Source organism: Poecilia reticulata, linkage group LG1, assembly GCF_000633615.1.
Source record: "Poecilia reticulata strain Guanapo linkage group LG1, Guppy_female_1.0+MT, whole genome shotgun sequence".
Lineage (NCBI taxonomy): Eukaryota > Metazoa > Chordata > Actinopteri > Cyprinodontiformes > Poeciliidae > Poecilia > Poecilia reticulata.
The window spans coordinates 3,029,114-3,056,396 of NC_024331.1; the positions used below are offsets into that span (position 1 = coordinate 3,029,114).

The following is a 27,283-nucleotide window of genomic DNA, read 5'->3' on the forward strand; positions in this document are numbered from 1 at the left end:
GCCACTGTGGTATCCTCCCCTGCTTATCGGCCCCTGTAGTGCTCAGAGTGGCTCGGATCTCCTACTGTATTCCGTCCTTCCTCAATTAACGGAGCGTCCGGCTCAGATTTCACATGGAGAAAAGCACTTTTTTTAACAGCGAGTTGGAGGAGTTGAGTCTGAGTGGTTTACTGCTGCAGCCAGTGTGTGTGTGTGTGTGTGTGTGTGTGTGTGTGTGTGTGTGTGTGTGTGTGTGTGTGTGTGTGTGTCAGAGAGAGAGAGAGTGTGAGTGTGTCCGTCCGTCCGGGGGGGGGAGGTAGCATCCCTCCCTGCACAGCGGTCGCAGGCAGCAGAGGGAGCGGATCGGGAGACTGCAGGGACCGGCAGCAGACTGCAACCTGGAGAGTTAGTCTGATTACAGAGGAGGGGGCGTGTTGTGGATGGAGGAGAGTTTGTAACCGAGGATGTGGGGAACAGCAGGAGACATGTGCTGCTCCAGGACCATAGCCGAGCAGAAGTGGAGTTGAGAAGAAGCAGGACCACCAGGCACTCTAGTTCTCCACCTGTCCTGTTTTTCTTTGGATGGACCGTGAGCGCCGCCGTTCGTGCTATGAGCGTCTCTGAGTCGCCACCTGTGGATCAGAACCAGCCGGGTACCATTCCAGCTCCGAGGAGGTTACCTGGCGGCGGGAAGCGGGGAGCGGTTGTGTCCCGCAGCCCGTCTCGTCCCCCCCAGCCGCCGCGACCCCCAACGCCGGCGCAACCTGGTCCCCCATGAGCGGGTCCATGTGCGGTTGCGGCTGCAGCATCATCTCCTCCCTGATGAAGAGACTGGGCCGCTCGGCGTGCTGCTCGGATCTCCTCTCCTGCAGCCAGACCTCAGAGCAGCTGCAGCGCCTGGCCGCCGACCGCCCGCCTCCATCCAAGGTAACCACTTTCAGCGCCTCGCCGCCAAGCAGCCGGGGCTATGACTCGGAGCAGGAAGTGGGAATTTAAAAGGCCAGCGTCCTTTTTTCCCCTCTCCTGTTTTCAGCCTGGAGAGCTGAGCTGTAATTGATTCATTAATGGAAGCAGGTGATTTAACAGCTGTCTGGCTGCCTTGACAACAGTGGACCTGCTTTCAGTTTGCCCATTTATTTAAATGGATGCCTTCAGTCTGCTTGTGGTTGACCATGATTGCTGTGGCCCCCCTCCTCCCACTCCAGCCGAAGAAAAGCTTTTTCTAATAACAACATGCTGGATGTTTCTGAGTTGGTCCTGATCCTGGCGGTGCATTTGAGGGTTACTCGTCTTCTCTGCGGCAGATTGTTCACAGCCAGAAGCCACAGAAATGCTAGTTGTTTTCTGTCTTCCTGGCAGCTTGTCTGTGTTGCACCAGAAAGCCGGTTCTCTGGTTTCCAGGAAAATTCACAAAGGATGCTGATGAGTTGTTGCATGGCAACAACTTAGAGCTGTTTATAGACATTAGTGTCACTCAGAGGTGGGTAGAGAACCAAAAAATTATACTCAAGTAAGAGTAGCACCAGTCCAACATATTTTTATGCAAATAAAAGTAAAAAGTAGCCGTAAAAGACATTATTCAACTAAACGTAAAAATGTACTGGTTAAAAAAAAAAAAAGATACTGAAGTACTGAGTAACTGATCAAATTGTCAATCATTTAATATTTAAAAATTACACAATCATATGGACCAAAATGGAAAGTGAAGTAGACATTTTGGTATTTCAAAGAACAAAAGGACAATTATTCATATAAATAACACAAAATAAGAAAATCAGGCAAAATACATTTTTTTCCAAATCAGTTTATTTTGGTATAAAACTTATGAAACTTTAACAAATTGGCAGGTGCATGTGTCTGATGATTTTTATTTGTTAAACCATGTTTGTTTTTCCTTCAGTGGGTAGAGAATCCGGAATTTATACTGAAGTAAGAGTAAAAAGTACATCGTAGTAAAAATACTCAAGTATATGTAGCTGCGTAAATGTAGCTAGTTACTGCCCAGCTCTGGACAATACTGTCACTCAGAAGTGGGCAGAAAGTAAGAACTACTGGATCTGCTTCAGTATATTTTGTACTCAGATAAATGTAAAGAAGTATCTGTCCCAGAAATTACTCAAATTACAAAAACGTGAAGTTATGTTTAATATCTGGTATTTTAAAAACTAAAGTGAAAGAAAAGTAGAAATAAGTAACATGATTTCAAAATAACAGATTCAGGCAGCACTTCAAATCATTAGAACACTAAAACTAATACAATCTGTAATGCAAACACAGTGAATGTTAGAACAGGGTGAAGTACTTAAGCAGCTGGCTCAGCAGGGAGCAAATAACATTAGAAAAATAAAACTTGAGCACAAACAAGAAGTCTGACTTCTGCATGTCATGCATTATTTTTGTTTTTCTTCATTCAGTGAAGTTACTCACAGTACATAAAGTATCCAGAATTTTACTCAAGTAAGAGTAGCGATGCCCTGTAATACAATTACTCCATAAAAGTAAAAGATTTAGTAGTATAACTACTCCAAAATGTACAATTTTCTCAGGTTTCTTGAGGAAATGTAACTGAGTAAATAAAACTATTTACTACCAACCTGTAGTGTCACTTTTAGGTTGCTTAGAAACTTTATGCTATGTTGTTGAGTAAATTAAAAATAAAAGTTCCTCAGTTGAGCTACTAATGACCATTTATTTATGCATTCAATTTTTATGAATCTAAATAAGCAATTTTCTTAAAACAATTTTAGTTTGCTTTATAAAATTAACTCACAAGTATTGCATAGAACAAAATGCATTTCACTTAGAACAATTAATGGTGTGTTGAATATCAATCCCTGTTGTTTCTCAATGTAATAGCCTGCATTGTCGTGAAGACAGTCCATCCTTCCTTATAATTCAGTGTGTCCACTCATCCTTAAAACGTCTTAAATTATTGTATCTAAAATTAAAGCCTAAAAATGTCTCAAATTAATATTAAATGATGTAACTGGATCACTCATCACAGCTATGAAATTTTGTCATGGCAGAACTATTGAATCTTGTGTGTCGTTTTGGTAACATTTTATTTGAAGGGGCGTGAATAAGACTGACATGACACTGTCATAAACATCTGTCATGAACAGGAATAAGCCTTCATGAATATTTATGACTGTTGTCATAAACGTCATTCGGTAAATTGACACTTTTAATACAAAGTTGACATTATTCAAAATGTCTTTGTTATGACAACTTGACATTAACCAAGAAATCATTACTAATATAAATTTGTTATAAAAGTATTACTGATTGCACTTTAAAAATTAGGTAACTTTATGTTATTAAAGGTAAAGTTTAAACAGTAATGATTTCTTGGTTAATGCCAAGTTGTCATAAAGACATTTTGAATAATGTCAACTTTGTATTAAAAGTGTAATAATTTACCAAATGCCGCTTTATGACAACAGTCATAAATATTTATGAAGGCTTATTCATGTTCATGACAGGTGTTTATGAAAGTGTCATGACAGTCTTATTCACCCCCCTTCAAATAAAGTGTTACCGTCGTTTTTTTTCTTTTATATCAGGCAACAGTTTGAGTCACGCAGACATCTTTATTGCTTTCTGTGTGGTATGTGTGCAGCTAACTGCTAACATACCCTGGCTAGCTCGCTCTCTTTTTGTGTTTATCATGGGTAAGTGCAAACGTATGAGCAGCTGGCTGGACGACGTTGGTTGCTGAGATACGAGCCAGCAGGATCACCCAAACCATCACGGCTGGTTCTAGTGTTTTTGGTCTTCAATTTCAGTCAGGCTGACTTGCCTGACTGAAATTTGACTTGCTGAAACCTGCAGATACCCTTTAGTTGTTGACATTTGTCCATGTTTCCTCAAGTAATTTCTGGTATTAGTTCCAAGTTTGTGAAGCCACCCTCACATTCAGCTCACTCCAGATTCTTCATCAGGTTCAGGTTGGGACCTTGAAAAGCCTCTTCAGAATGTTAATATCACCTACAATGCAGAGAAGTGGTTTCAGTCTGACCAAGGCGAGGTTAAGAGTGAGTCAGCTGTTCAATCACAAGTAGCACTCACCAAATCAGGAAACTACTTAGTTGCAATATTATTGTTAAAAATTGCCATGGCGATATTCGCTCTGATGGAGCCAGGCTTTTCTTGCTTCACCTTACATGACGCCTCCATCTCCCTCATGTACTCAACATGGAGATAAGATGTGGGCCAGTCAGTCCAGCTAGCCGGCCTGATGTATAATCAAGATGCACAGAGACAGAATTCCTCGCACGTGAAATGTAACATCTCACTAAATATTATGTTCAAGAAGTAATTTATGATTGGTGAATTTCTCTGCCAGGTACTTTGTTTAATCATTATTAAATGGGATTAAGATTAGAGGCGAAAACTGCCTGGATCAAGACACTAACTGTTCTTCCAGCAATTATGAGCACTGTGGCTGAAATATGAAATATCTCATATACGTCCGATTTTATTTAATGTAAACACAGCAATTGTGAAATTATTATTTTTTCTTTTTGGAAATTGACATTATCAGAATATCGACAGTTTTGCGCACATTAGTAATGGAAACACAGCTACTGACTGCTTTTGCCATCAGCTGATGGGTGTGTGTGTGTTTTGCGTCCTGTCTGTGTTTCGGTGAATGTTGATGAAACCTAGCAGACTCTGTTCTCTTCACCTACCATGACGTGCTGCTGCATTTCAAACCTCCAGGGCTTCTAGAACTCTGAAAAAGCTTCTTTTGACTCGGCTCGTCTGAGACTGAAGAAGACTCTTTGTGCTGCAGTTTTCTTTTGAAACTGTAGTTGATGTGAAGACAAGCAAACAAATTCACACAAGCACAGTTGCAGACAGGTCGTGACTTTTGTTTGAGAGGTTTGGAAACATAATGTTGACTGATTATGGCAAAAATAATTTTTATATGAAGTCTCACCTTACTCTAAAATATGTTAATTTTAAACCAGAGGGTTTAAAATTAATTCCTCTGATTAATTAAAAAAGGACAGTTAATGACTGATGTTAAAAAAAGATCACGGAACGCGTCATAATTTTTCCTAAAATATTCATTAGCATTCTTTATGATGATGGTGTGTAAATCAGTGTGTTGTGCATTTGATGTGGGAGTGGCTAATTCCTGGGAAGATTGGACATACAAGCTTCTGATTAGTTTTTTGAGTGAAATGGACTTCCAAGTATATTGCGATATTTGGTTATATAGCATTGTAATAATGATAAATGTGCCAGTAAGAACTATTTATTACTTCTTTTTTTGGTAGCTGTTTGGCTATGACTTCATGGCACAGCAACCATAATCCCACAAAATACAAATACTGGTCTAGAAAAACATTCCCGGTTGAAATGTTCTTCTATAGGATGGCAGTCACGAGGGCTGGACTATGTGGCTGAAAAATGTATCGCGATACAAGCATTCATATCAGTCAATGTTACCGTTATCAGTTTTTTTTTTATATCTGAAATCTTGCCTAATTGGTGCCGTGACATTTCCTGTTTCATCCGGTTTTCTATCCGCATGTTTGTTTCTTTTTTACTTGTAAGCAGTTATGAGGCACAGTGGCAAGACCTGAAACTGCTGCGGTGCAAGTTACTCAACAGGCTGTTGCTAGGTAACCAAGGAATGACTTGAGTTGGTTCATGACACCAACCTTTCATAGCTCAGCTATTAAAGATTGAGTGATAAAGTTTTTCTTTTTTCTCCCTACATCTTCAGAATGCTGTGCAGTTCTGCATTGGAGTTCAGTAAAATTATTGAACATTCTATCAGATGGATATTGATCAAATATTTTCAGATGTATTGATATTTATTGATACTCTAATATTGAACTAACAATGGCGAAAGATAAATATAATCCTGACAATACAGACAATTTGGAAATTATCCTGACAATGATACAGCAAAATTCTTATGGTAAGAAATGAATCACAATAAATGATGAACGACGTGATAAATATCCATTCCTGAGAAAGCCTCTGTCTGACTGTAGCAGAGCATTGATCTCTCTGTTAGGAACAAAGCAGCTTGTCACTCTTCATGCTGCTTTCTGTTTGCCAGCAGATGTTTTCTCTCCTCATCGAAACACAGTGGTTATTTAATCTGTCTGTTTGCGACACTAAAACAATCTAAAGCGCTTTAAGATTCAATAAAAGAACAATTTGTGTTATTTGTGTTATTGTGCTGTGTTATTTGAAGGCCAACTCTGGAATGTGCTTTATTTAGTGATCAATGTCAGACATTAGTTGTGTTTGCCCGTTTCACAGCATGTTCATCTGCAGCAGCAACTAGGAAGCACAGTTCCAGCTGTGCTAAGGACTGGCTACAGAATCCTGGTCGTTCCAGTAAAAGGCAGAGAAATTTCAGCTATTCATAGTCTTCCTTTTCTAGGCGGTCCCAAGAGACGGGACTGTGCAATCTGAGCTAGGTCTAATGCTTCCCACCACTAAGCAGCAGCAGCACCGGGTCTATCGGCCAGACAGGCAGAGAGGAGAGGCCTTTCAAAGCTACCTGCGAGTCTCTCCTCAAGGTCGAAGCTCTTAGTGTGAACTGGAGACGATAAAGGATGCCAGCATCCTTCCAATATTCATCCATTTTCTGGTGAAGTGGGTTGTGGGTAAACATTAGGTCTTAATTTGTCACAGTCTGGATTAGGTAGAGGTTTTTTACTATTGGTTTCCATGCTTATTTAGACTCTCATAGACACTTTAACAACATTTACAATGGATCTAAACTTGATTCCTGTCACAGATAAGCAATCTGTTGAAGCGAAGGATTCAACTAAAGTTGGTTGATCTTATTGATAAATTAACAATTTATTGACGAGCGGCCATTTTCTTAAAAAACTCTGAGGGCCGACTGTTTTGCCTTAACATAAATTTTCTACATTTTTCATATGATGAATTAAAAAGAAAACATTACTTTGTGCCTGCTGTATCAAATACTGAGTGAATGAACCAGAATTTGTGCTTTTCACAATAAAAAACTGTCATATTTATAAAGTAACAAAACGGGAACCTCTTAGGTTGCTGAATGGAAAAATAAAAGATGAAAAGAATAAAATATTCTAAGCACTATATTTCTTTGTTCCCCATGAACACAAAGATATTCTGCTAGACGGAATGTTGAAACTTAACTCTGAAGTTGACTCACAATAACCTTGATTATTGACATGCTTTTTTCCAATGCTGTTAAATTTTTTCCCCTCTGCTTTTCTGTCATATTATTCATGGATCATGAATTTTTGGTTTTGCAGCTCTGTTGATTGAGCGCTATTAACTGAAGTTGGTAACTTAAAGAGCTTGAGTGTTTGTATTTCAAACCAGAACAGCAAAAAGCGCAGTTATCTTCCCATAACGAACTCTGGTTGGACCGTTTCTTTTTACCCTTTTTCATCCTTTACGTTTTTCGTCTTGGTATGGCCGCCATCTTTGTTTCTGTATCAGCTGGCTGCGCCTCTTAAGGACAAGTAGTGCCCCCTGCTGGATGGGGGCCAAACTACAACACTATTAGACAGTCGAAGGCTAAGCAGACGTTATTAGTCAATCTAATTTTAATCTGTTAAACCATTAATCGACAGTTAATTGTAAATGTATTCATTGTTTGCATCCCCAATTGAAGCCCAGCTTCCACAGACTCGTGTTTTAAAGAAATTCAAGTTTCAAATGCAGGATTTCAGTATCTGTAATATTGCAGCAGCCTCGGGGAGAAGAATTTGGAATGACCTTTGAACCCCACTCATCCTCTCTCTGAACTGTTTATACGGAATCTATCCAATGTGAACCCACTCTCTGTGTTTCTGTGTGTTTCCTGCAGAATGCCAAGCCCTTCCCCTCCTCAGACAGCCTAGCGAAGGTCCAGGAGGTAGCAAGCTGGCTTTTGGAAATGAACCAGGATCTGCTGTCGGGGGGCAGCAGCAGCAGGCGCAGTCGGGGCCTCGGGGGTCAGGCCGTGCGAGGTAACGCCTCCTCCACCACCCGGGCACCACAGCAGGCGGCCGAGGACGATGAGGACGAGCACGTTAACCGAGTGGTGGAGGAAGAGGAGCTGCGGCAGAGGGTGAGGCCTCGGCAGACGCAACCTCATAAATAGGGACGAACACTTTCTCATGAGAATGTTGTCTGGTTTTTTCCCCTTTTTTTCTCTGGTCCCAATCAGCCGGAGGCGTCGCAGGCCGACGGCGAGCGGGAGCAGCCATGGGCACCCGGCGAGTCCGGAGCCAGCAACGGCCCTCAGAGTGAGGGAGAGGAGGGCCGAGGAGGGCCGCTGAGCGAAGTCACCGGAGACGGCAAGGGAAGCCGGTGGCAGTGGGGGTCGGACCAGCAGAGGCAGCTCCAAGGACAGCGCCCCCTGGAGGAGGACGAGGACGAGGAGGAGGAGGAGAACAACAACAGCAGCAGTCATCAAGAGGAGGAGGACACAGAGGGGAGGACAGAGGGAGGGGAGGAGCATGGGAGGGAGGAAGGAGAAGAAGAGGAGGATGAGGAAGAGGAGGACGATGAGGAGATGGACCAAGACAGCGATGAGTTTGAACATTCAGCGGAGAGTGGGAGAGAGGAGGAGGAAGAGGAGGGGGGAGAGGGAGAGGAAGGGCTGCGCTCCCCCTCCCTCAGGAACAGCGTGTCTGCCCCCAGTAGGAATCAGGAGACGGGATGTCCACACCAAAGTTCTTCCAGCAAGAAGGTAAGCTGCTGCTGTTGCAGGTTCTGTCCCGCTGCTCTGCAGGCCAGAGCACCCCCTGACCCCTGTGGAGTCAGCTGGGACGTCCCAGAGTTGATCTTAGTGCCACACCTTGCTCACCTGCAGAAATGCTCAGGCCAGCGCCACACGCTGCTGTCTGCTCAGCTGTGAACTTGGTCAGAGTCTGAAATAGTGGCAGTAGCCAAGGGCCAAAAATTTTTGAGGGGGGAGAAGGCATAATTTTAATAAATAAATCATTAACGATATATGTCGCGATAGACATGTGATCAGTATCAATAGATAATACCTCTTATAGAATATTCAATATACAGAATAATCACTGTACTCTGAACCAGAAACGCACAGCATTCTGGGGGAAGGCAGAGGAAAGGCTATAGCCGATCAACCTGTCATGGTAAGCTAGCAAGGTTGGTAGCATCAACAAAGTTTCAGGTTTCACCTCAGTGACTCATAACTGCTTAAAAATAAAAAACATCAGCACTGAGTGAAAACTGGATAAAACAGGAGAGGGGAAGCCACCAGTTTGGCAGGATTTCAAATACTTGAAACGAGAGAAAAATTGACATTGATTCATATTAAACATTTATAGTCTATAAAATTTTTAGCCATATTGTCCAGCCCTTATTGTACTTTATATAGTAGCTGTAGGCCGTTATCTGGTGAGATGTAATAATATTTGGGGATTTTTATGAATATAAACACTCAGTATTTGAAAATGATAGTTATAGTCATTTTATGGGGGAATCACATGTTAATGACCAAGAAATGAATTAAACTAACCGTCATCAGTTCAAACCTAATTATTTATAGAACTACTTATTAATATCCTGTAATTTGCATTAGCAAAATGATTTTTCTCTAGTGGATAGAGTCCAGGGACTCATCATTTTATACCTCGCCCAGCATGGCTCTCAAGTTCCATCTAGTGGGCTAATGCTGCCTTCACGCTGCAAGCAGTAGGAATCACTCTGAATGATAAAAAGAGCTAAATTGTTCATTTTGATTGGACATGTGAGGTATTTGTTAAAGGTGTTTAATGTCCCTGCTGGGGCAGAGCTTAAGGCGGACTGGAGGAGTTCCCAGAGCCAGAAGCTCTGATCAGGATCCTCCAGATTGGAACAAACTTTTCCCTGCCAGGATGCCCGCACATCCTTAAAAAGTCTTAAAGTCATTTGAGAAAAAGTAAGTTTGTGCCTTTAATATGTAATTTACAGGTATTAAATTTTGTCTTGACACTACTGTTTAGGTTTATAAAATATATGTATTTTTAAAATTTATTTACTTTTTAGAGAACATTTGCATTATATNATATATAATATGCTGTGGTTCCGTGTCAGGTCATTTTTCTGTCAGGTAATAGTTTAAGTTAGATTTTCACTGTTCTTTAATTCGAGACAGTTGAGGCAACAGTGCCGGTAGCCTCAACTAGTTACTGCTAGGTAACTAACTAGTTACTAACTAACATAGGTCCTAGCTACCTAGCTAGCTAACGAGATACCTAGCTAGCTGACCATGCTAGCTGCTAGTAACTACCTGCTAACATAAGCTCTAGCTACCTAGCTAAGCTGCTAGCTAGATAGCAGACTAGCTAACTAGATACCCATACTAGCTGGGTAACCAGCTAGCATAGGTACATGGACATTTATTGCCAGTCGACTGGACGTGGTCTTAAAATGATTTTTTTTTTTTTAATTAAAAATGGTAAATTTAGAGAATTGATTTAACAATAAACAAATCCCCCATTCTGAATGTACAGTCTCTGCTGCCCACTAGTACGTGGGAGAATGCAGGAAAGTATCAAACTGAACCTTTCTGGGCTCATAAGCAACTTGCGGAGTGTTTCTGTCCTCCCAACTTCTCTCAAGTATTTGAGAGAAGTTACACATATCAAAGATAATATGTGTATCTTTGGTTTTCCACATATTATGTATTACTTTGATTTGTTCGGTTGATAGAAATATGTCAAAAAAAGAGAGAAATTTGGTTAGTGGGATATCTGTCTGCAGTGGGGTGGTGTTATGCCGGTATTTGACACCAGAGGGCGACATTGGTTCGTTAGATTTTTGTGAATTTTATTGAGTTTTATTTTTGTTGCTAGATCCATGTTATTGGTTTTACTGATAAAATAAAAAGTATTGCTTCCTGTTAAAACACAGTAATAAATGTAGTTTGCATTGTCCATCTAAAAGACATGGCATGGTTGTAGTTAAAGGTTAGGACTTTATTTTCTTGGCTTTGAGTACAACTCAAGTGTTTTCTTACCTTCACTTTCTTGTTGAAACTCTGGAGCTTTTTTCACTACACCTGCTTCTGGAGGTGAATTTATTGTGTCCTCAATCTTGAGAAATTACGCTAGCACTGACACATCTTATCTGGAATTAGACACTGGAATGTTAAAAGCAGGACTATGGTCTTAAACTAATTCCTTAAATGTTTTTTATTTTTTGTTTGTTTTATTCTCCTAACTGGAAACGTCATCATCTGTCTGCCAGTAGGGTCTTTAGGTAGGCAATGCCTGTCAACCTTAACAGACCTGAACAAATGTTGATTTATATTGTGTCATAGCTAGCCTCCTCTCCAGAACACTAAGCTGGGAACTGGTTAAAATGTGAACAATTTTTTATCAGCTGAGCTTGTCCAATCCATAATCAAACTAACAGACTGGAATCAAAACCATGTCCAGGGTTTCCATCTGAAAACCTGCTAGCCCTAGTTGTGGGGGCATTAGGAAAATCATTAAGTTCTGGAGTACTGGTGAATAAAAAAAGACATCTGACCTGAATCTCCCTATACCGACTGTACTGTGTTGCCATTGTGCTTCTCTCAAAGAGACTCTTTAGCTCATCTTTGCTATCACTGTTGCTGGTGTACAAAAAACTATAATAAATAAACAAACAATGCCTAGCCTTGGTGGGGGCGCAAGTAAAACCTGGTGGCCCGTCAGGCTGGTAATACTCTGAGGGAAACCAGTCATCTCTGAAGTCTCTCTATCAACTCATTTCAAACTAAAATGTGAAGGAAACGGTTAAACGACCATGCGCGAGAACTCAAGTTGTGCACAAGAGTCTGTCAGCATATTTTAGGTTATCAAGTTACAGCAGGGAATAGTGTGAGAGCAGAAGAGAGTTTCAGTCTCTGGTTACCTGTGCTGCATACTGACCGTAAAGTACAACACCACCCTACTTTTGCTCCACTTCTCCCCAGTAAACTGCTTCATTTGTTAATATTTTTACTAGTAAAGTTCTTGTGTTTAGACTGAGTGACTGAGTCCTGCTTTTCTTTGTATTTTAGCGTGACGTTCTTCTGCAGCTTTAAATAACAGGCGTTCTTGCTCAGGAGCCCATGTTGCTCAGAATAACCTTGAACTACTGATAGCTGCTGCTGAAGCCTGACCAGCCTTCCTCAGCACCTTTCCACAGAGATCCTGAGCTTCTAACAAACCCCTAACGTCTTCTCTCCGGCCGACCCGTGATGTTCAGATGAGGGTTTGTTGTCTGCTGTCTATTTAGGAACTGATCCCCAGTGATATCCAGAGACTCTGGTCTCCAGGTCAAAGGGGTCAGAGTGGTGACAGAACGACCCTGGTGAGAAATCGCCCCGATCACACGCGTGCTGTGTCAGACGAGTCCCGGTGCACATTCCAGCACCAAGGGGTCATGAGAGCTGGGTCTGACTGGGCCCATCCTCTTTTCAGACTCTGACATCAGCTGCTGCGCCTCGCTAAGCTGACACTCTGACCTCACAGACTACTTTAAAGACTGCCAGGCAGACGGCTGGACGAGTTTCTCATCTGGTCGAAGCTCAACAAGCGCCGCTTTGAGATATCTGGACGATACCAAGAGGAGCTGGGAAAGGTTCTTCCGTCTCCTTCTGGGACATGAACCACTAGAAGGTTTAAGTTTTTTCTGCAATGCTGCGGCATTGCCCCATTCCCCGTTTCTCGTCGTCGGGTGCTCGGGCAAAGATGCCAAATGCTGCTGCTGAGAAGGAGAAGGCTGTACGTGTCCCGAAGGAGAGCCAGGCCCTGGACCTGCCAGACCCCAAGGACATTGCCTCCAAATCGTTACCGCCCCAGAAAGTACTCAAGATTTTTAGCATCAACATCATCGCGCAAGGTTTACCGTTCTATCGCAGACGGGTGAGTGGCGTCCGTCACCAGAGAGGATTGCACTTTAGTTTCAGTTTTAATCACTGATCCTGAAATATCAGAGACCACTGCAGAGGCTAGAGCTCACTCACGGGCAGACTCAAAATGTCTGCCGAATAACTACACAGTTAATAACTAAAGAGATCTGCTGATTAATGCTGAACAGCTGCAGATGTTTGCTGAATAACGATGAATAACTGCATAGATCTGCTGAATAATGCTTAATAATTACATAAATCTGCTGAAGTCTATTCAACACTTTCTCTGTTCTTGACCACAACTTAGCAAAGAATAATTACCTCTTTCGCTCACAGAGATTGATAAATACTTATCTGACAAACATTTTTGCTAAATTTTATACAAAACTACCAAAGTATTTTAGTTCTAGTCACAATTCATAATTTTAAAATAAATAGGATGTGAACAGCAGCTTGATTTGTATCAGTATTACAAATCAAGCTGCTGTTCACTGAATGTGGTAGGACATTGGTTTGTCTTTTTGTCCGTTGTTTCCGTTTCCCATTTACGGTTTGCTCTCTGTGGCTCCACCCCAAGCAGATGACGACAATGTAGCAGAAAGGACTGGGCCCGAGGGCCTATTTTAGTCTACTTTAACATTCCTGCTGAATTCAGTCAGCTTGATGTTCGTCTAGATTAATGCACAGTGATTCGTAGCGATGTCACAAGACGCCCGTCTGATGTAAAAACTGTTTATAATGTGTGCGTCTACTGCATGTGACGCTGAGGATATGAAAATATATATTAATTCTGCCAATTTGCATATTTCAGAACACTTGACTGCATATTTGATAAAGTTGGTTCAGTTGTCAGACAGATCTATGGTTAGCGATATATATATATTTTTTCCATTTGATAAGGTCTCAAGTCCTGAATGCGTCAAAGACATCAAGAGTTGCAACTTTACACCTGAGCTGCTGTTTCCATTTTAAGATCCTAGTTTGTTTACTGCTGCTGAAGGACCTCTACATTCCCCCCCAAGCCCGTGTGCTTTATCAGTGAAATAATGTGAGCAGTCTAACTCATTAGTGTAACTCTAGAAATTGCTTGGAGGATAAAACTAACCCCCATTCCTAGTTTTATTTTTTCTTCTTCAAGAACAAACATGTAGGCAATCAATATAACTTTTTATTTTGTCACAAATCTTTGAACACAACTGTGGAAAATATCAGGTTAAAAAAAAAAGAACAATCTAATTATAAGGGATCGAGATTAGGTTCAAAGCAGTCATAGTAATTTCTGCAAGATGCATATTTTACGTTTCAGTAGTATATATGGGGCTGAGATGCTTAGACTTACCATAAATGGCGGGAACGTTGTGATAAAGTAGAAAATTCAGAACAAAGCTGTAGTAATCATAGTCGCCATTAATTTCTCACTATTTAGCAAAAGTCCTGCTGATGAACGAACTACTCTGATGGTTGGTAGCTTCAGCACACATGGATCAAAATGGCTCCACACAACAGAGAGTCATAGAAAGTAAAAGCTGTTTCCATGTGTTTGTATCGCTGTACCATATAATTACGCAATTTAACATTTTGGAAATAAATTTGCTTAATGAAATCATGGCAGTTTTGGAAAAAAATAGTTGATTAATAAAAGAAAAACTTTTTGGTTATCTTGAAATTGGCTTGTTTTGCAAAACTGCAATGGAAACACTTATTACGTGATCAACAACCGGAAACTGCCACTGGCTGAAACCATGAAGAAGAAGACGGGAAGTAGTTGGAGAATCTTTGTGCAGTGAATTTTCTCATGACTTATAGCATGAACAAGCTTATTTCATGGAAATGTAGCAATGTTTTTCGACATTAGCGGAATGCTGACAAAGCTTTGGGTACATTTTGTAGTGTAATTGCTGCTAGTGAGAGAAAAGCATCGATTCCTCCATGTCTCAGCCGCCATGCTGCCCTTTGGTTTTCCTGACCCGTTTCCATTTCCTTCTGGTCAACCAGTAAGGGGCCCAGTTCATCTTCATGTAACTTACAGATCAGTTCTCCTGACAGTTAATAATTTTCATTAAGTAGGGAGGGAAATTTCACATGTAATTCAGTTTATTTACACAATTATTTTATTTTTGTGCATTTCCTTCTACACCCTTTCTCCATTAGTTTTACTTCTGATCCCAGAGGAGCCAGTTAACCCTTATGAAACATTCAAACATAACTCAAGCTCAAGCTTTTCTATTTTAGTTAGCATGTGAATGCTGGTTAACGGGCAGAGTTTCACTCTGTGATGACAGAACAGCCATGCAGACTGAGTGTAGTCGCCGACTGGAACCAAACCCAGCTGTATGACCAGGCGTCCAGTCAAAGTAAGAGTAGTTGCTCTGTGCATGTTGTGGGGTAAACTAAGTCATGGTGGTTCATGGATTTCCTGGTCCTGGTCTCCTCTGTGGCCTCTGCTGTGTATGTGGCAGCTGTCAATAAATAGCTTCACAGGGAACTTCCAAGGGCTCCCTCTGGTATAATTTAACTAAATTAGCCTGAAATAAAATCTTAAGAACAAATGGCTGATACCAAAACACAGTTTTAATCTTCGTCCTTTCGTTTCAGTGCCTCATTAGTTCTGATGCAAAGTATTTACTTCAGCAGTTTTCCTTTTTCTTTTTATGTACCATAAATGGTACATAAAAAGACAAACAAATGTTTGTCTTTTGGCATTAAAAAGGCAGGGATAAAAAACAAACTTTCAGTCATTAAACACAAACTCAGAGCAACAGAGTGCAGCTTAAAGCAGCGATTAGTTTAGACTCCTGCTATTATGATGGTTTGTTAATCATGTCTTCCACTCTTGGAAGACATATCCAGAAGTATTTTGCCAGTTTTACAAAATACTGGCAAAAGTATTTTGTTTCCCCAACATCAACCCTGATGTTGGAGACATCAGGGTTTCAGAGCCTTCAACATGCATCTGAAACATTACACAAGAAGACCAAACTATATTAATAAACAGAGCTACTGTCATTCAGTGCAACAGACATTAACATTAGGATAGTTTTCACAAGCTTGCACTGAAAATGGATTCAACTTTCCCTTCTGACTGTCGTCTCTAGTTTTTCCAGCGCAGCGCACAGTAGCCAGCTTCACAGCCAGGCAGGCAGGCGCCAGCAGTGTTGCTTTTTTGAAATAAGTAAGTTTTAATGTTTCATGTTAAATTTATTTTAAAGTCTTACTATGGGTAGTATAAGTTTACAAATATCGACTATGTAAGTAAAATGTTTTACATTGTTTTAATGTAAAAAAGTCCAAGAAAAATTAATTCTGAAGTTTGTGGCGTCATTTATTTAGCCACGGCTGTGCGCTACAATCAGTTAAACGCAGAGGAAACCCTGGACATCCTACTGTCCCATCAAACAGTTTAAAATGCTGTCCATCATCAAATAGAAACGTACATATTTGTAAAAACTCTCAAACCTTTGTTTTTATGAACGTAGAGCTTCTATATTTATCACATTTGGTTTAGAAATATATTACTTTTATTCTTAAACTTTTATTTTAGCTAAACTATAATCTAAAATCCTTTAGCTTTGTTCAAAAGATCTGATTTGAGGTTAAGTCATCTAAGACTTGGATTTTACGATTCAAACCAGCCATTCCTTAAGACAGAGGTCCTCTTCTCCAGGTTAAAGAGCTACAGAGAGAATTCTGTCTGAACTTCCGGAAACAGGAATGTAGCTCCAGCTGTTGAAGGAAATGGCTGCCATGATATAGATCCTTAATGACTGGAGGTTTTAGCTGCGCTGCCACTTTATCACGCCCCTGCTCCATGAGCTGCAGGCCTGTCGGGTAAGGCAATCTGGACGTGCCCACTGCAGCTATGTCTGCATCTAGAGCCATCAGCAGAATGCATCTGCCATGTGAGCAGGTGTTGTGGGTGTGCTGGAGCTTTCTTTAGCCGCTTCCTCTCAGTGTCCGGTTCCCTCCATGAGAGAGGTCAGCAGCTCCAGAACTCCACCTGGATCAGATGGATGGTTGATGACCAAGCTTTGGTCAAACTGGCTGACAGGCCAAGGAGGTCACTCAGCCGTCTGATTCAGCTGCATTGGAGCAGCAGACTGGAGTTGCTGACCTCTGACCTGGGCATTTATCTCACACCAATGTGGTTTGATCTAACCCATCCCACTGTCGCTCTGGTGTCATATTAAGGGTTGCTCTCCCGCTGGAAACTGAAGCTCTGCCCAGGTTTCAGGTCTTTATCGGCATTTATTCCGATAAATGCCGATAAAGCATTTATCGTCTTTCCCTCATTTCTCCTGTCAGAATGAGGAGCAATGTTTTGTTTTCCATAGTGGTGCGTTCACACTAAACGTGTCCAACGCTTCAAGTTCGATGCAGACGCTTAACATTTTGCTTTACACCCAGTGTTTCAGACATCAGGCGCGTCCGGTTTACATTCAGAGTCTGTATGGAGGCATGTGGAGGGTCAAAATAGCCCTAGCCATTGTTTTCAGTGGCCGACCTATTTGTCAGAGGCATCAAACGCTCAAAATGCTTCAAATTGCACCACACTAGATGACGACCCTCTACGTGCCTCTGCATAGACTTTGAATGTAAAAAAAGACGCTATCAATGTTAATCTAAAAAGTTTTACATGTTATTACATCACGCTGATTAATCTCATCACCTAGAAGCCAGTGGAGGATTACCCAGATCACAGCGCCGTATTACACGGTCCATGTTATATTGTACTGTGGTCAACCCTAACCCTAACCCAAACCGGAGTGAAAAGCTGAGCTAGGAGAGTCAGACTGGTGTGCAGCAGCAGTTTCACAGGTTTTGCCACTGTGCCTAATAACTGCTTAAAATGAAAAAAACAACGGCATGGAGTCAAAAAATAGATGTAGTACATTCACAAAGTTAGTGGTTTTATGGAAAAACCATAAAAAGCATGGAGTCCAAGCATTATCGATACTCTTGTGTATGTTGTGTCATGTCAGCTGCAACATCATATTACGACACAGACCTGGATGTGGACCTGGAGTCAGATGATCTGATGAATCAATTCCTTAAAGGGGCAATATTATGTAAAATTGACTTTTTTTAATCATTAAAACATATTATAATGTTATTCCCTCATCAAAAGCACACCTGGAGTGTTGCCTTGATTCTTTCATGCATGTTTCAGAAATCCTTCAATCTCCCATAGCAACCATTCAGCTGTGCAAAACACCTGGGTGGACCTACCTCTGCCTTCCAGACGTAACTCCTCCTCAAAGCTGCAGTTTCCAAACTTTTGAGCTTCCACCTCAAAGAGCACATTTCTTTTACGTCCTACTTGATAAATATACATCATTTCATAACAGCTGAAAGTAACATAGTTTCTTGATTGTGCTATAAAAGGGCACTATGTGGCTGGAAAATACATAATACTGCCCCTTTAAGAAGCTACATATGAATTCCATTTACTTACCATTTATAGTTTTTACAAGACAACTTCCAAAATGATGTTATTTTTTTAGACTTATTTACGTTAGATTTGTAAATTCTGCACCGCCATTGATCAGAAAATAAAGTATAAAGCATCAACATGAGCCTTTTAACATGCCCTGATTACTATAGTTAACCTTATGGGGGCACTTATGAAAGTTTTCAGTCTCACTGATGTCTCTGCCTGGTTCAGAGTTTTTAATCTGCAGACGTGTTTATTAAGCAGTGTGGCATGAAGGAGCAGCTGCGTTTACCGTCGGCGCTCTCTGTGGACCCGAGTGTACAGAAACCAAAGCTGGCCTGCAGGCATCCTGCTGCTCCACAAACAACCAGACCTTTTAACTAGTTCTGTTTAGTTTACACATAGCCAGATGCATAATGATGAGCATGACGGAGTGGAAAGCTAATTAGTCTTTCCAAGTTTTTGTTCTTTCTTCCCCAACTTCTGTATGTGATGCAAGGTATTGCAACACGCTGGAAGGAAGTCTGGATGAAGCTGTGAAGAGTTTAGATCAGATGATGAACTGTTTGATGTGAGAAGTTCATATTAACATGTGAACATGCATAAAGTACATGATGGAGATGTCAGCAATGATTAGAAATAATAGACGTGGAGCATCCTCATCATTACTGAAAGTTTAAGCTGACTTTAAGCTTCAGCATCTTTTCTTTGCAGATAAAGGATGATTGAAGAGATGAAATATTCTGAAACTTTATGAAAAAAAAAATTCTGATCTAGAACTCTAGGGATTCAGCTCCTTCCTAAAGCCAGCCACTTTTTATTTGCTTTAAAAATGTTATTATTTAAACAAAAAAACTTGTTGATAAAAAGCTTTGGCGATAAAATGATATATATTTTTTAGCTGCATCAAATTTTTTTATCTTTCAAAACTTTAATGGAAATACTTTTTTCATATCACACGAGTCACATGATCAACATGTCACAAACCATGAAGAAGATGACAGGAAGTAGTTGAAGAATCATTGTGCAGCATGTTTTTTAAAGGGCCACTTTTGTGTAATGTTATTCCCTTGTCAAAAACTTACCTGGAGTGTTGCTGTGATTCTTTCATGGATGTTTGAGAAATCTTTTAATCTCCCATGGCAACCATTCAGCTGTGCAATTTGAGTGGTGGGACTTAGCTCCACCTTCAAAGGCGAAACTCCTCCTTTGAGCAGCAGTTTTCAAGTTTCTGAACTTCGGCCTCACAGTGCAGCCCTCCCCACTGCTGCCCCTCTCAGCTCCTTCAGACTATCCAGCAGCAATTAGCAAACACTTAGTGAAAATGCACATCTGCTGAGCTCGTTATAGGATCTGGTAAAAACGTTTTTAGGGGTTAATAGAGGAGCCATGTTGGGATAACTTCCTGAAGGCGGAGTTTCAGAAAGAGCAGCAGCTTCTTGAAGAGACAAGAGGACCAATTTCAAGGTGTTGAATGACAAAGACATATCTTTTAATTCATATTTGATAGAGCATTTCTATAACAGCTGAAGATAACATAGTTGTGTGAATGTGCTATAAAACGGCACTGTGTGCCTGGAAAATACATAATTCTGCCATTTTAAAGATTTAGCTTTTAGCTAACGGTCTGTGGTGGAGCAGCAGCGCAGCGCAGCGCAGCGCAGCGCAGCGCAGCGCTGCAGGATGGCGGATTCTTTACCCTTGGGCTGCAAATAACCCAGAGCAGAGTCATCTGCCATTGGCTATTCTGAGAAGCTGCTCCATTCCGGGGAGGCGCACGGATCTGGCCGACTGGCGGCCCAGACCCGGGTTCGCCCGAGCAGTTGTGTTTAATCTGCAGGTTGCCAGCAGGAGCACAGGCTGCAGTAGAGGATCAGTCGAGGCGCTTACATCCTCCTGGGTTATTTTCCTCCTCATGTCCTAATTATTCTGATTCCAGCATCAACCAGCTCATAATGGCTGAGCTGACACTTTTTTGGTTGAACTGAAGTCTGGTTAAAATATGATTTGATGGTGCACAGTATCGTTATAGTGTTAAACGCTGCTTTACATGCAGTGAATACTGGATGTTGTCGTTGCCTCAGCTGCTGCAGGCTGCCTGGAAGCTCTGACAGCTCCCATAGAGGGAGGAAGAGGCTTCTTCCATCGGTCACAGACCTTAAATATGGTTTTACCTTCAGTTTAAAGGTACACTAACGTTTGTTTAATTTTAAGATAAATAATCTTGACTGAGGTAGTGGTGCGCCTATCCGCTTTTTTCACTTCCTGTACCAATATCGGTCTGAAGTTAGGCATCAACCAATACCAATCCAATACAGAAAAACAGCTCTGGATTGACTTAAAACTTAAAAAAATATCAAATAAATGTACTGAATTACAAATTTATTTGCTAACTCTACAGCTGAACAGCACACTGAAATACACCAACAGCTTCACAAGCTTGGTCAAACATCTAAAAACTTTAATTTGTCCAATCAGTTCAGTTAAGAGTCGAAGAGCCAGTGGAAAATGATCTGACATTGACAAAAACAATAAGTTGACTATGTTGGTCAAACATGTAAAAAATAAACTGCAACAAAACTTTTTCTTTCAAATGGTTGAAGTGTAAAAGAAACCATTTGATCAGACTTACTTTGTCAACAATAGTTTGCAAAAGCTGCTTTGACCAATATGTATATGATTTCATTAAACATTATTATTTAAATGGCAAAATTGACCATTTAAATAAGGGTAAGTGTATTTACCAGAAAAAGAAAAAATAACTTTTTTTGAAAAGAAAAAAATTCTTTAAAAAAAATTAATTTTTTTGGTGAAATTCCTCTTAATCATATGTTGATATGGATTAAGATAAATAAGAAAGGTGCTGGAAATGAGGGTAAAATAATCTGGGATAAACTGTAACTTGTTTTCAGCTGTCGGCCATGTTTTCTCCGCCCGACCTGGTTCTTTATCAGCCTGGATGGTGCGAGTGGTAATTTAGGCCCCAACGTCCATGTTTTGCAAGTTCTCATCTTCATAATGACCTTGGCTGTGTAGTAATCTGCCTCCATGTCTGACGGCGGCGGCGGTGTTCAGACCAAAAATATCCATCTGTCAGAAACAAGGAGCCGCTTCGGTACAGGTAGTACCGATGAAATACTATACGGTCCAACAGATGAAGGCTTATCACGTCCCAGCTGCAACACAGAAAATCTTGGAAAACGTTTCACCATGGTTGCCGAGGTAAACAGTATTAAGAACACTCAGATTTCACCGATGTTTCAAAAAATCACAAACATTTACAGCAGAAATCTTTAACTCGTGCTTATTCACTCTATAGTTCTCACACTATTCTGTGAAGACAGTTCTGACAATTCAAAGTTAAATCACTCTTCCTTGTCCCTATTTATTATTAAAGATACGCTTCCTGCATGTGTCTCGGGCTCCCTTTAGCTCACCCTGTGTTGGCTCAAACAGGACAAATGCTTCCTGGCTGGCAGAGGATTAGCTGCTGGTTCAGAAATGAAAGTCATCTCTTTTTTTTGGCACTGCCAACGTGTTTTATATTACTTTTGAAATTTGGCTCTTGATGTCTTTTTTCCATATGTTTTCTTGGGGGGGGGAATAAAACGTTGGCAAGAAATCCCTTTCCACCTCACTGGAACCACATTAGAACATTGGATTTTAAAACTTGACGGTTTCATACACATTTCAAGTATAACTGACATTTAGCAATACGTGATACTTTTCCTGAACAAAAGTTGAAACAAACGAATATGTGTAGGGCTGGACGATATGACTTAAAAACGTATCACAATATAGGGTTTCATACTATTCTGTGAAGTATGAAACCATTATTGATATCAGTCAATATCAACAACTATTGATGTTTTTGTTTTAAATATCTGAAATCCTGCCAAACTTGTGGTGTCACCTTAACCTTTTTATTCACACTTTTCACTTGTGTATTTTTAAGCAGTTACGAGGCACAGTGGCAAGACCTGACACTGCTGCTGTACAAGTTACTCAACAGGTTGTTGCTAGGTAACCAAAGAGTGAATGAGTCTTAGTTGAGGCCACCAACTTTTCTCTCGCCAACCGTCTTTCCATAACATAAAGGAATACATTTTCATATGCTGAATGTAAAAAATAAAATGTTAACTTCATTTTGTCAGCTTTATCAAATATTGACTTGATAAACAGAAAATGTTGGTTTTCTCACATTGTTAAACGTGGACATGAAGTGATTTAATTTACGCCTGCCCTCAATATCAACCTTGCTTATTAGCGTCATATTTTTTTCCACCATGTTACAATTTTCCAGATTTAACACTTCCGCTTTTCTGTCGTCACTTTCTCTCCTTTGTAGCGTATCAGTAATTTATGAATGAGAAGTTCCGTCATGCAGCTTGACTGAATGAGCGCTTATTAATAGGTGAAACACAAGGAGCTTGTCGAGTGTTTATATTTCCAAAGATAACCGGATAAATTGCTACTTTTCATCCCACAGCGAACTCTGTTTGTACAGTTTCTCTTTCTTGTTCTGGTATGGCCTCACCATATTTATTTCTGTATTAACTATCTCCACTTAAACATGACCAGTGGTGTCCTATTCTGGATAGTGGCCAAACTACAGCACTGAAAGAAAGTCTAACCGGATGTTAATAATTTAATAGATTGGAACTAATTTTAATCAAACTAACCATTAATCAACAATTAGTTGTAAGTCAATTAATAGGCTGCATTCCAAGTTGGAAATAAAATAAGACTTAAACTTAGTTTTAATGGCTGGGATTCAACGTGGCGCCTAGAACAGCAGACACTGCATAACTGGCATTTTAGCTAAAGCAGCATCAGCTTAGCTACTTAAAAGAAATAATAATTTCCCACTTATGAGGAACCAGCAGTGATGGACAGTGGGCCCAGAGCTGTTGGGGGTGGTGAGGGGAGGCAGTGTGTCCTGGGCAGGTTTAGCTCCAGGTGGTTCCGACCGCAGCGGACCATCTGTCCCGTCTGCAGCAGAGAGGGAAGCCGTCTGCTCCGGGGTTCCTGCAGAGATGCAGGAATTCTGGATCAATTCTAGCAGACATTGTTGCCGTAACAACACATGGCTGAGTCATTCTGGACGTCTTCTCCAGGAGACAGAGGAGCAGCCTTGATTTGCTCAAATGATAAAAACACTCAATGAAACATGACTCATTGTATGACTCATTGTATGGTTCAGATGAGTCAGACCAAGAGCAGGAGCTGGAGTTGCTTCCGAACAGAAGTTTACAAAAAGTCTTAATGCATTTATATTAGGCTAATTTTAAACTACAGCGTTTAAGTGATTATTAACAAAGGGTAACAAAGTATGTATAAAAAACTGGCGGATAAGAGACAAGTGACCTGAAGGTCACTTGACTGTGCTATAAAATGGCACTAAAATACATAAAACTGGTCCTGTAAAAACACCTAAAAGAGATTTCTGATAATCTGTAATTCAGCCTTTGAAACGTCTATTGAATCGTACTGTAAACTGTAAAAAAGAAGAAAAAACAAAGGCCTTTTAATTACTGAAATCTTTCTCTTATTTTTTTTTCTGTCTCCTTTCTTCCGGTTGGACGGGAACATAAAGGTAAGAAAAAGTTTTGTTTTCCTGTAAATGCTCATGCTGTGGTTTCCTTTCTCTTTTCTAATACTTTATTCTGAACCACATTTGTTACAAACACATTTTGTTCTCAGGTGCAAAAGCTCAGAATATTTCTGTGACCAATAGGGGGCAGCATGACCTAAAAACTGATCACTTTTAGAGCCTTTGTGTGTCAACCAACCATGATCCATACATTCAGCCTCAGCTTTTTGTGCACCACTTTGTCTGATGTGTGAATTTAGTTGGCGGCGACTCCGTCCTTCCTTCCTCCCGCTGGTTTTGTTGTTTGTGCCGATTTTAAAATTACGCCATTTCCTCTTCTGCCCCTGTTAAAAAAAAAAAAAAAACATCCATCCTCATCTCTACTAAAGCTAATATGTAAAAGCAGTCCTGGTGTCTGCAGACACACCTGGCTAAGAGCTTTGATAAACGTTCACAATGTCATGGCCGTGATTGCAGCACTCAGTGCCATATTAGTGGACCAGATCCACTCCTCCATCTCCCACATTAACGCAGTGGTAAGTATGCAGCAAAAAAAACCAAAAACACATCCTTTTGTACAAGGTCAATGCTAACAGGCCTGTAGCTTTTGTTAAATACTGAAGCAACAACTTAGCTTGAAAGCAGAATAATAAGCAGACAACTAAAAATCAAATGTACATTAAAATAAGTTGTTAAAAGCAAAGTTTTCTTAAAGATTTAGCTGTTTAATGTGAATTTCCTCAGGCGGACGTTTTTCTTACACACAACTGCTTTTAGAGGAAGTTTGATGTATTTATTTCTAAATAATATTTCTAACAAAATATTCTTTGACAAATAAAGCTGACATGATTTAGCCATGTTTCTGCTGAGTTGTGGCTAATGTGCAGTCCCAGCAGGCCAGAGTCAAAGACGGGGCTTAGCTATAATCATGCAGTCTAACAGCATGATTAATATTATTATCATGATTAATATTATTTCAAAGTATTTATATATTTAGAAGTAATTTTAAAAGAAAATGCTAATTACAAATACAGTCCATAACTATAATTATAAAAGAAACTTATTTTACCTCATGTACTTACAAAATGTTTGATACATTGATGCCCTCAGACCCAAAACGTTGTTGTATTTATCTTTAAAAAAATCATCTTCGTAGCATGAAGATTTATCAAAATTATGTAATCTGTTTAAAATAAAATGACATTTTTTGTCCCCAATAAATGATCATTTCTTACATCTTGACTCCACTGTTGTTTTTTGCAACAGTTTCCCTTCTCATGCGTCTTATTTACACCATATAATGTGTAATATGCGCAAATATGCGTCTCGAATTTTACTGGGAAAATCCTAGAAGATATTAATTGGCCTCAGTAAACGACCCAGAACAAAGACATAACAATAAAACTTGATATATTTGTGTATTAAATACTACGGCACACTGTTCAGAACAAATTTTTTGGCTTCATCCGAAAAATTAACGATGCAGTTCACTCATGGCATCACTTTAAAAACAAAATAAAACTGTCTTGCATTAGAGTTTATAGTAGAGTATTTTCAACTCAACCTGCATCCACCTAGGAACTACATCAGACCAAGGTTATTAAATTTAACTAAAACCAATAAAAACTGAAATCGAGAAAACATTTTTGTTAACTGAAACAAATAAAAACACTAATGAGGAAAATCTATAACTACTTGGACCTATGTCATGCGTTTGTAAAACTACAACATACTGAAGTAATTATAATATTCTTCATCATTAGCCTTTCAAACTGAACCTAAATATTAACCAAAGCATGGAAAAACTAAAAGTAGTGCTAACATAAAAACTAAACTAAAGCTAAATATGTAACTAATGATAAAAAGGTACTAGCAAAGACACTAAAAACTAATTAAAACTAACTAAATTAGACAAACAAAAAGCCACAACGAAATCAAACTGAACTATCATGAAAAACCCAAAACTGTCATAACCCTGCACCACAGACGGAGAGTCTGCCACACAGCTGGGGATGATTTCGGTGCTGATCAGCCATCAGAGGGATGAGCTAAAACATTAAAGTCCCGTTTCCAGGCGGTTCATCATGCAGAATGCTGATGTGGCGTTAGCTGATGCATGTCTGTATACTTTTCACTGTGGAGGACGGAGCAGCCTCTCTGACAGTTCTGATCCGCTGTGCGTTCCCACTGCCGGGCCCATGACGGATCCATATCATCTCTTCTCTACAGCAAGAGAAGAACCTCATAAAAGCTTTTCATATGGATTGTTTTATACGTCCAACCGCCTGAATGAGACTGACTCAGAATACACTTTATCTCAACATGGAGGGAAAAAAAATTCTTGCTCAGGGAAAATAATCACAGGTGCGTGCGTGCGTGCGTGCGTGCGTGCGTGCGTGCGTGCGTGCGTGCGTGTGTGTGTGTGTGCGTGTGTGTGTGCGTGCGTGCGTGCGTGTGTGTGTAGGAGCAGTACTTCAAACCCTCCAGTGTTCTCTAGAGTGCTATCACCGCTCTATATTCCTAGCTGTTGAGCAGAAACGTGGCGTTAAGTACAAGACAGTGTTCAATTATTTTCCATCTCTCTTTAAGTGCTTTTTTTCTACCTTCCTCTTCATTTGCCATTGGTTCTTAAGAGAGGAATATGCTTCTAAATATGGCAAATAGTGATAAGAAATTAGTTTTCTGTACATACATTTTCATCTGTGCCATTGAAACATTTGGTAAAGAGTCATAAACCTTCATATGGTGTAACGTATTTCTAACCAAAACTGCATAAACTTTTTTGCTAAGTTATGGAAACCCAACATGACTAACTAGATCTATTGCTTCTGGAAATGCAAATTATGATTAATTAGTTGATCTATAGTTGACCGATCTTATTGATCGATTGATTAATTGATAAGCGGCCATTTTCACTCATATCAATATTGCTAACCGTCTCTCCATCATAAAGGGCTATGTTTTGTCAGCTATACGAAATAATGACTGAATAAGAAGAAATTTGTGGTTTTCTTACATTATTAAGCATAGACTTATTTACGAAATATAACAAAACGGGAAAAGAATAAAATATGTGAAACACTAAATACACTATGTCCAGAGCGATATTCATGCAGAAGTATCTGTGGTTGCTCTGGAAGGAGTTTTCAAACCTGGCTCCATGAAGTGCGTCAAGTACTCACAACAGAAAATAAATATATCAAATCTAATTAAAAACATAAATAAGTGATCAGTTCTTTACTGTTATGGTCTGTAAGATATATTAATTCTCAGTACTAGATATGGTCTCAACAAACCCATGATATTTCAACAATATTATTTTACCTTTTATCTGGAAATAGTGTCTGTTTATTCTTGCTATACAATCCTCTGTATTAATTATTGCTCGAAAGGTCTTGCCATACCAGTTTATTCCTCTGTATTTACTTTAGTTTCT

General features: G+C 40.1%; 1 protein-coding gene across 3 annotated transcripts in view; it reads left to right on the forward strand.

Annotated features, from left to right (window-relative positions):
* fbxw7 (F-box and WD repeat domain containing 7) overlaps nucleotides 1-27,283 on the forward strand; it is a 103,845-nt gene that overhangs the window by 24,132 nt on the left and 52,430 nt on the right. Inside the window, exons 1-3 of one of the 3 annotated variants that reach the window (XM_008398591.2) lie at nucleotides 354-906; nucleotides 7,814-8,056; nucleotides 8,156-8,680. In XM_008398591.2, coding sequence (XP_008396813.2) covers nucleotides 754-906; nucleotides 7,814-8,056; nucleotides 8,156-8,680 — 921 coding nt within the window. In that variant the 5' untranslated portion in view covers nucleotides 354-753. Of the gene's footprint in view, nucleotides 1-353; nucleotides 907-7,813; nucleotides 8,057-8,155; nucleotides 8,681-12,445; nucleotides 12,837-27,283 lie in introns of those variants that run through there. The other 2 variants (XM_017306189.1, XM_008398513.2) reach the window with 2 other exon arrangements.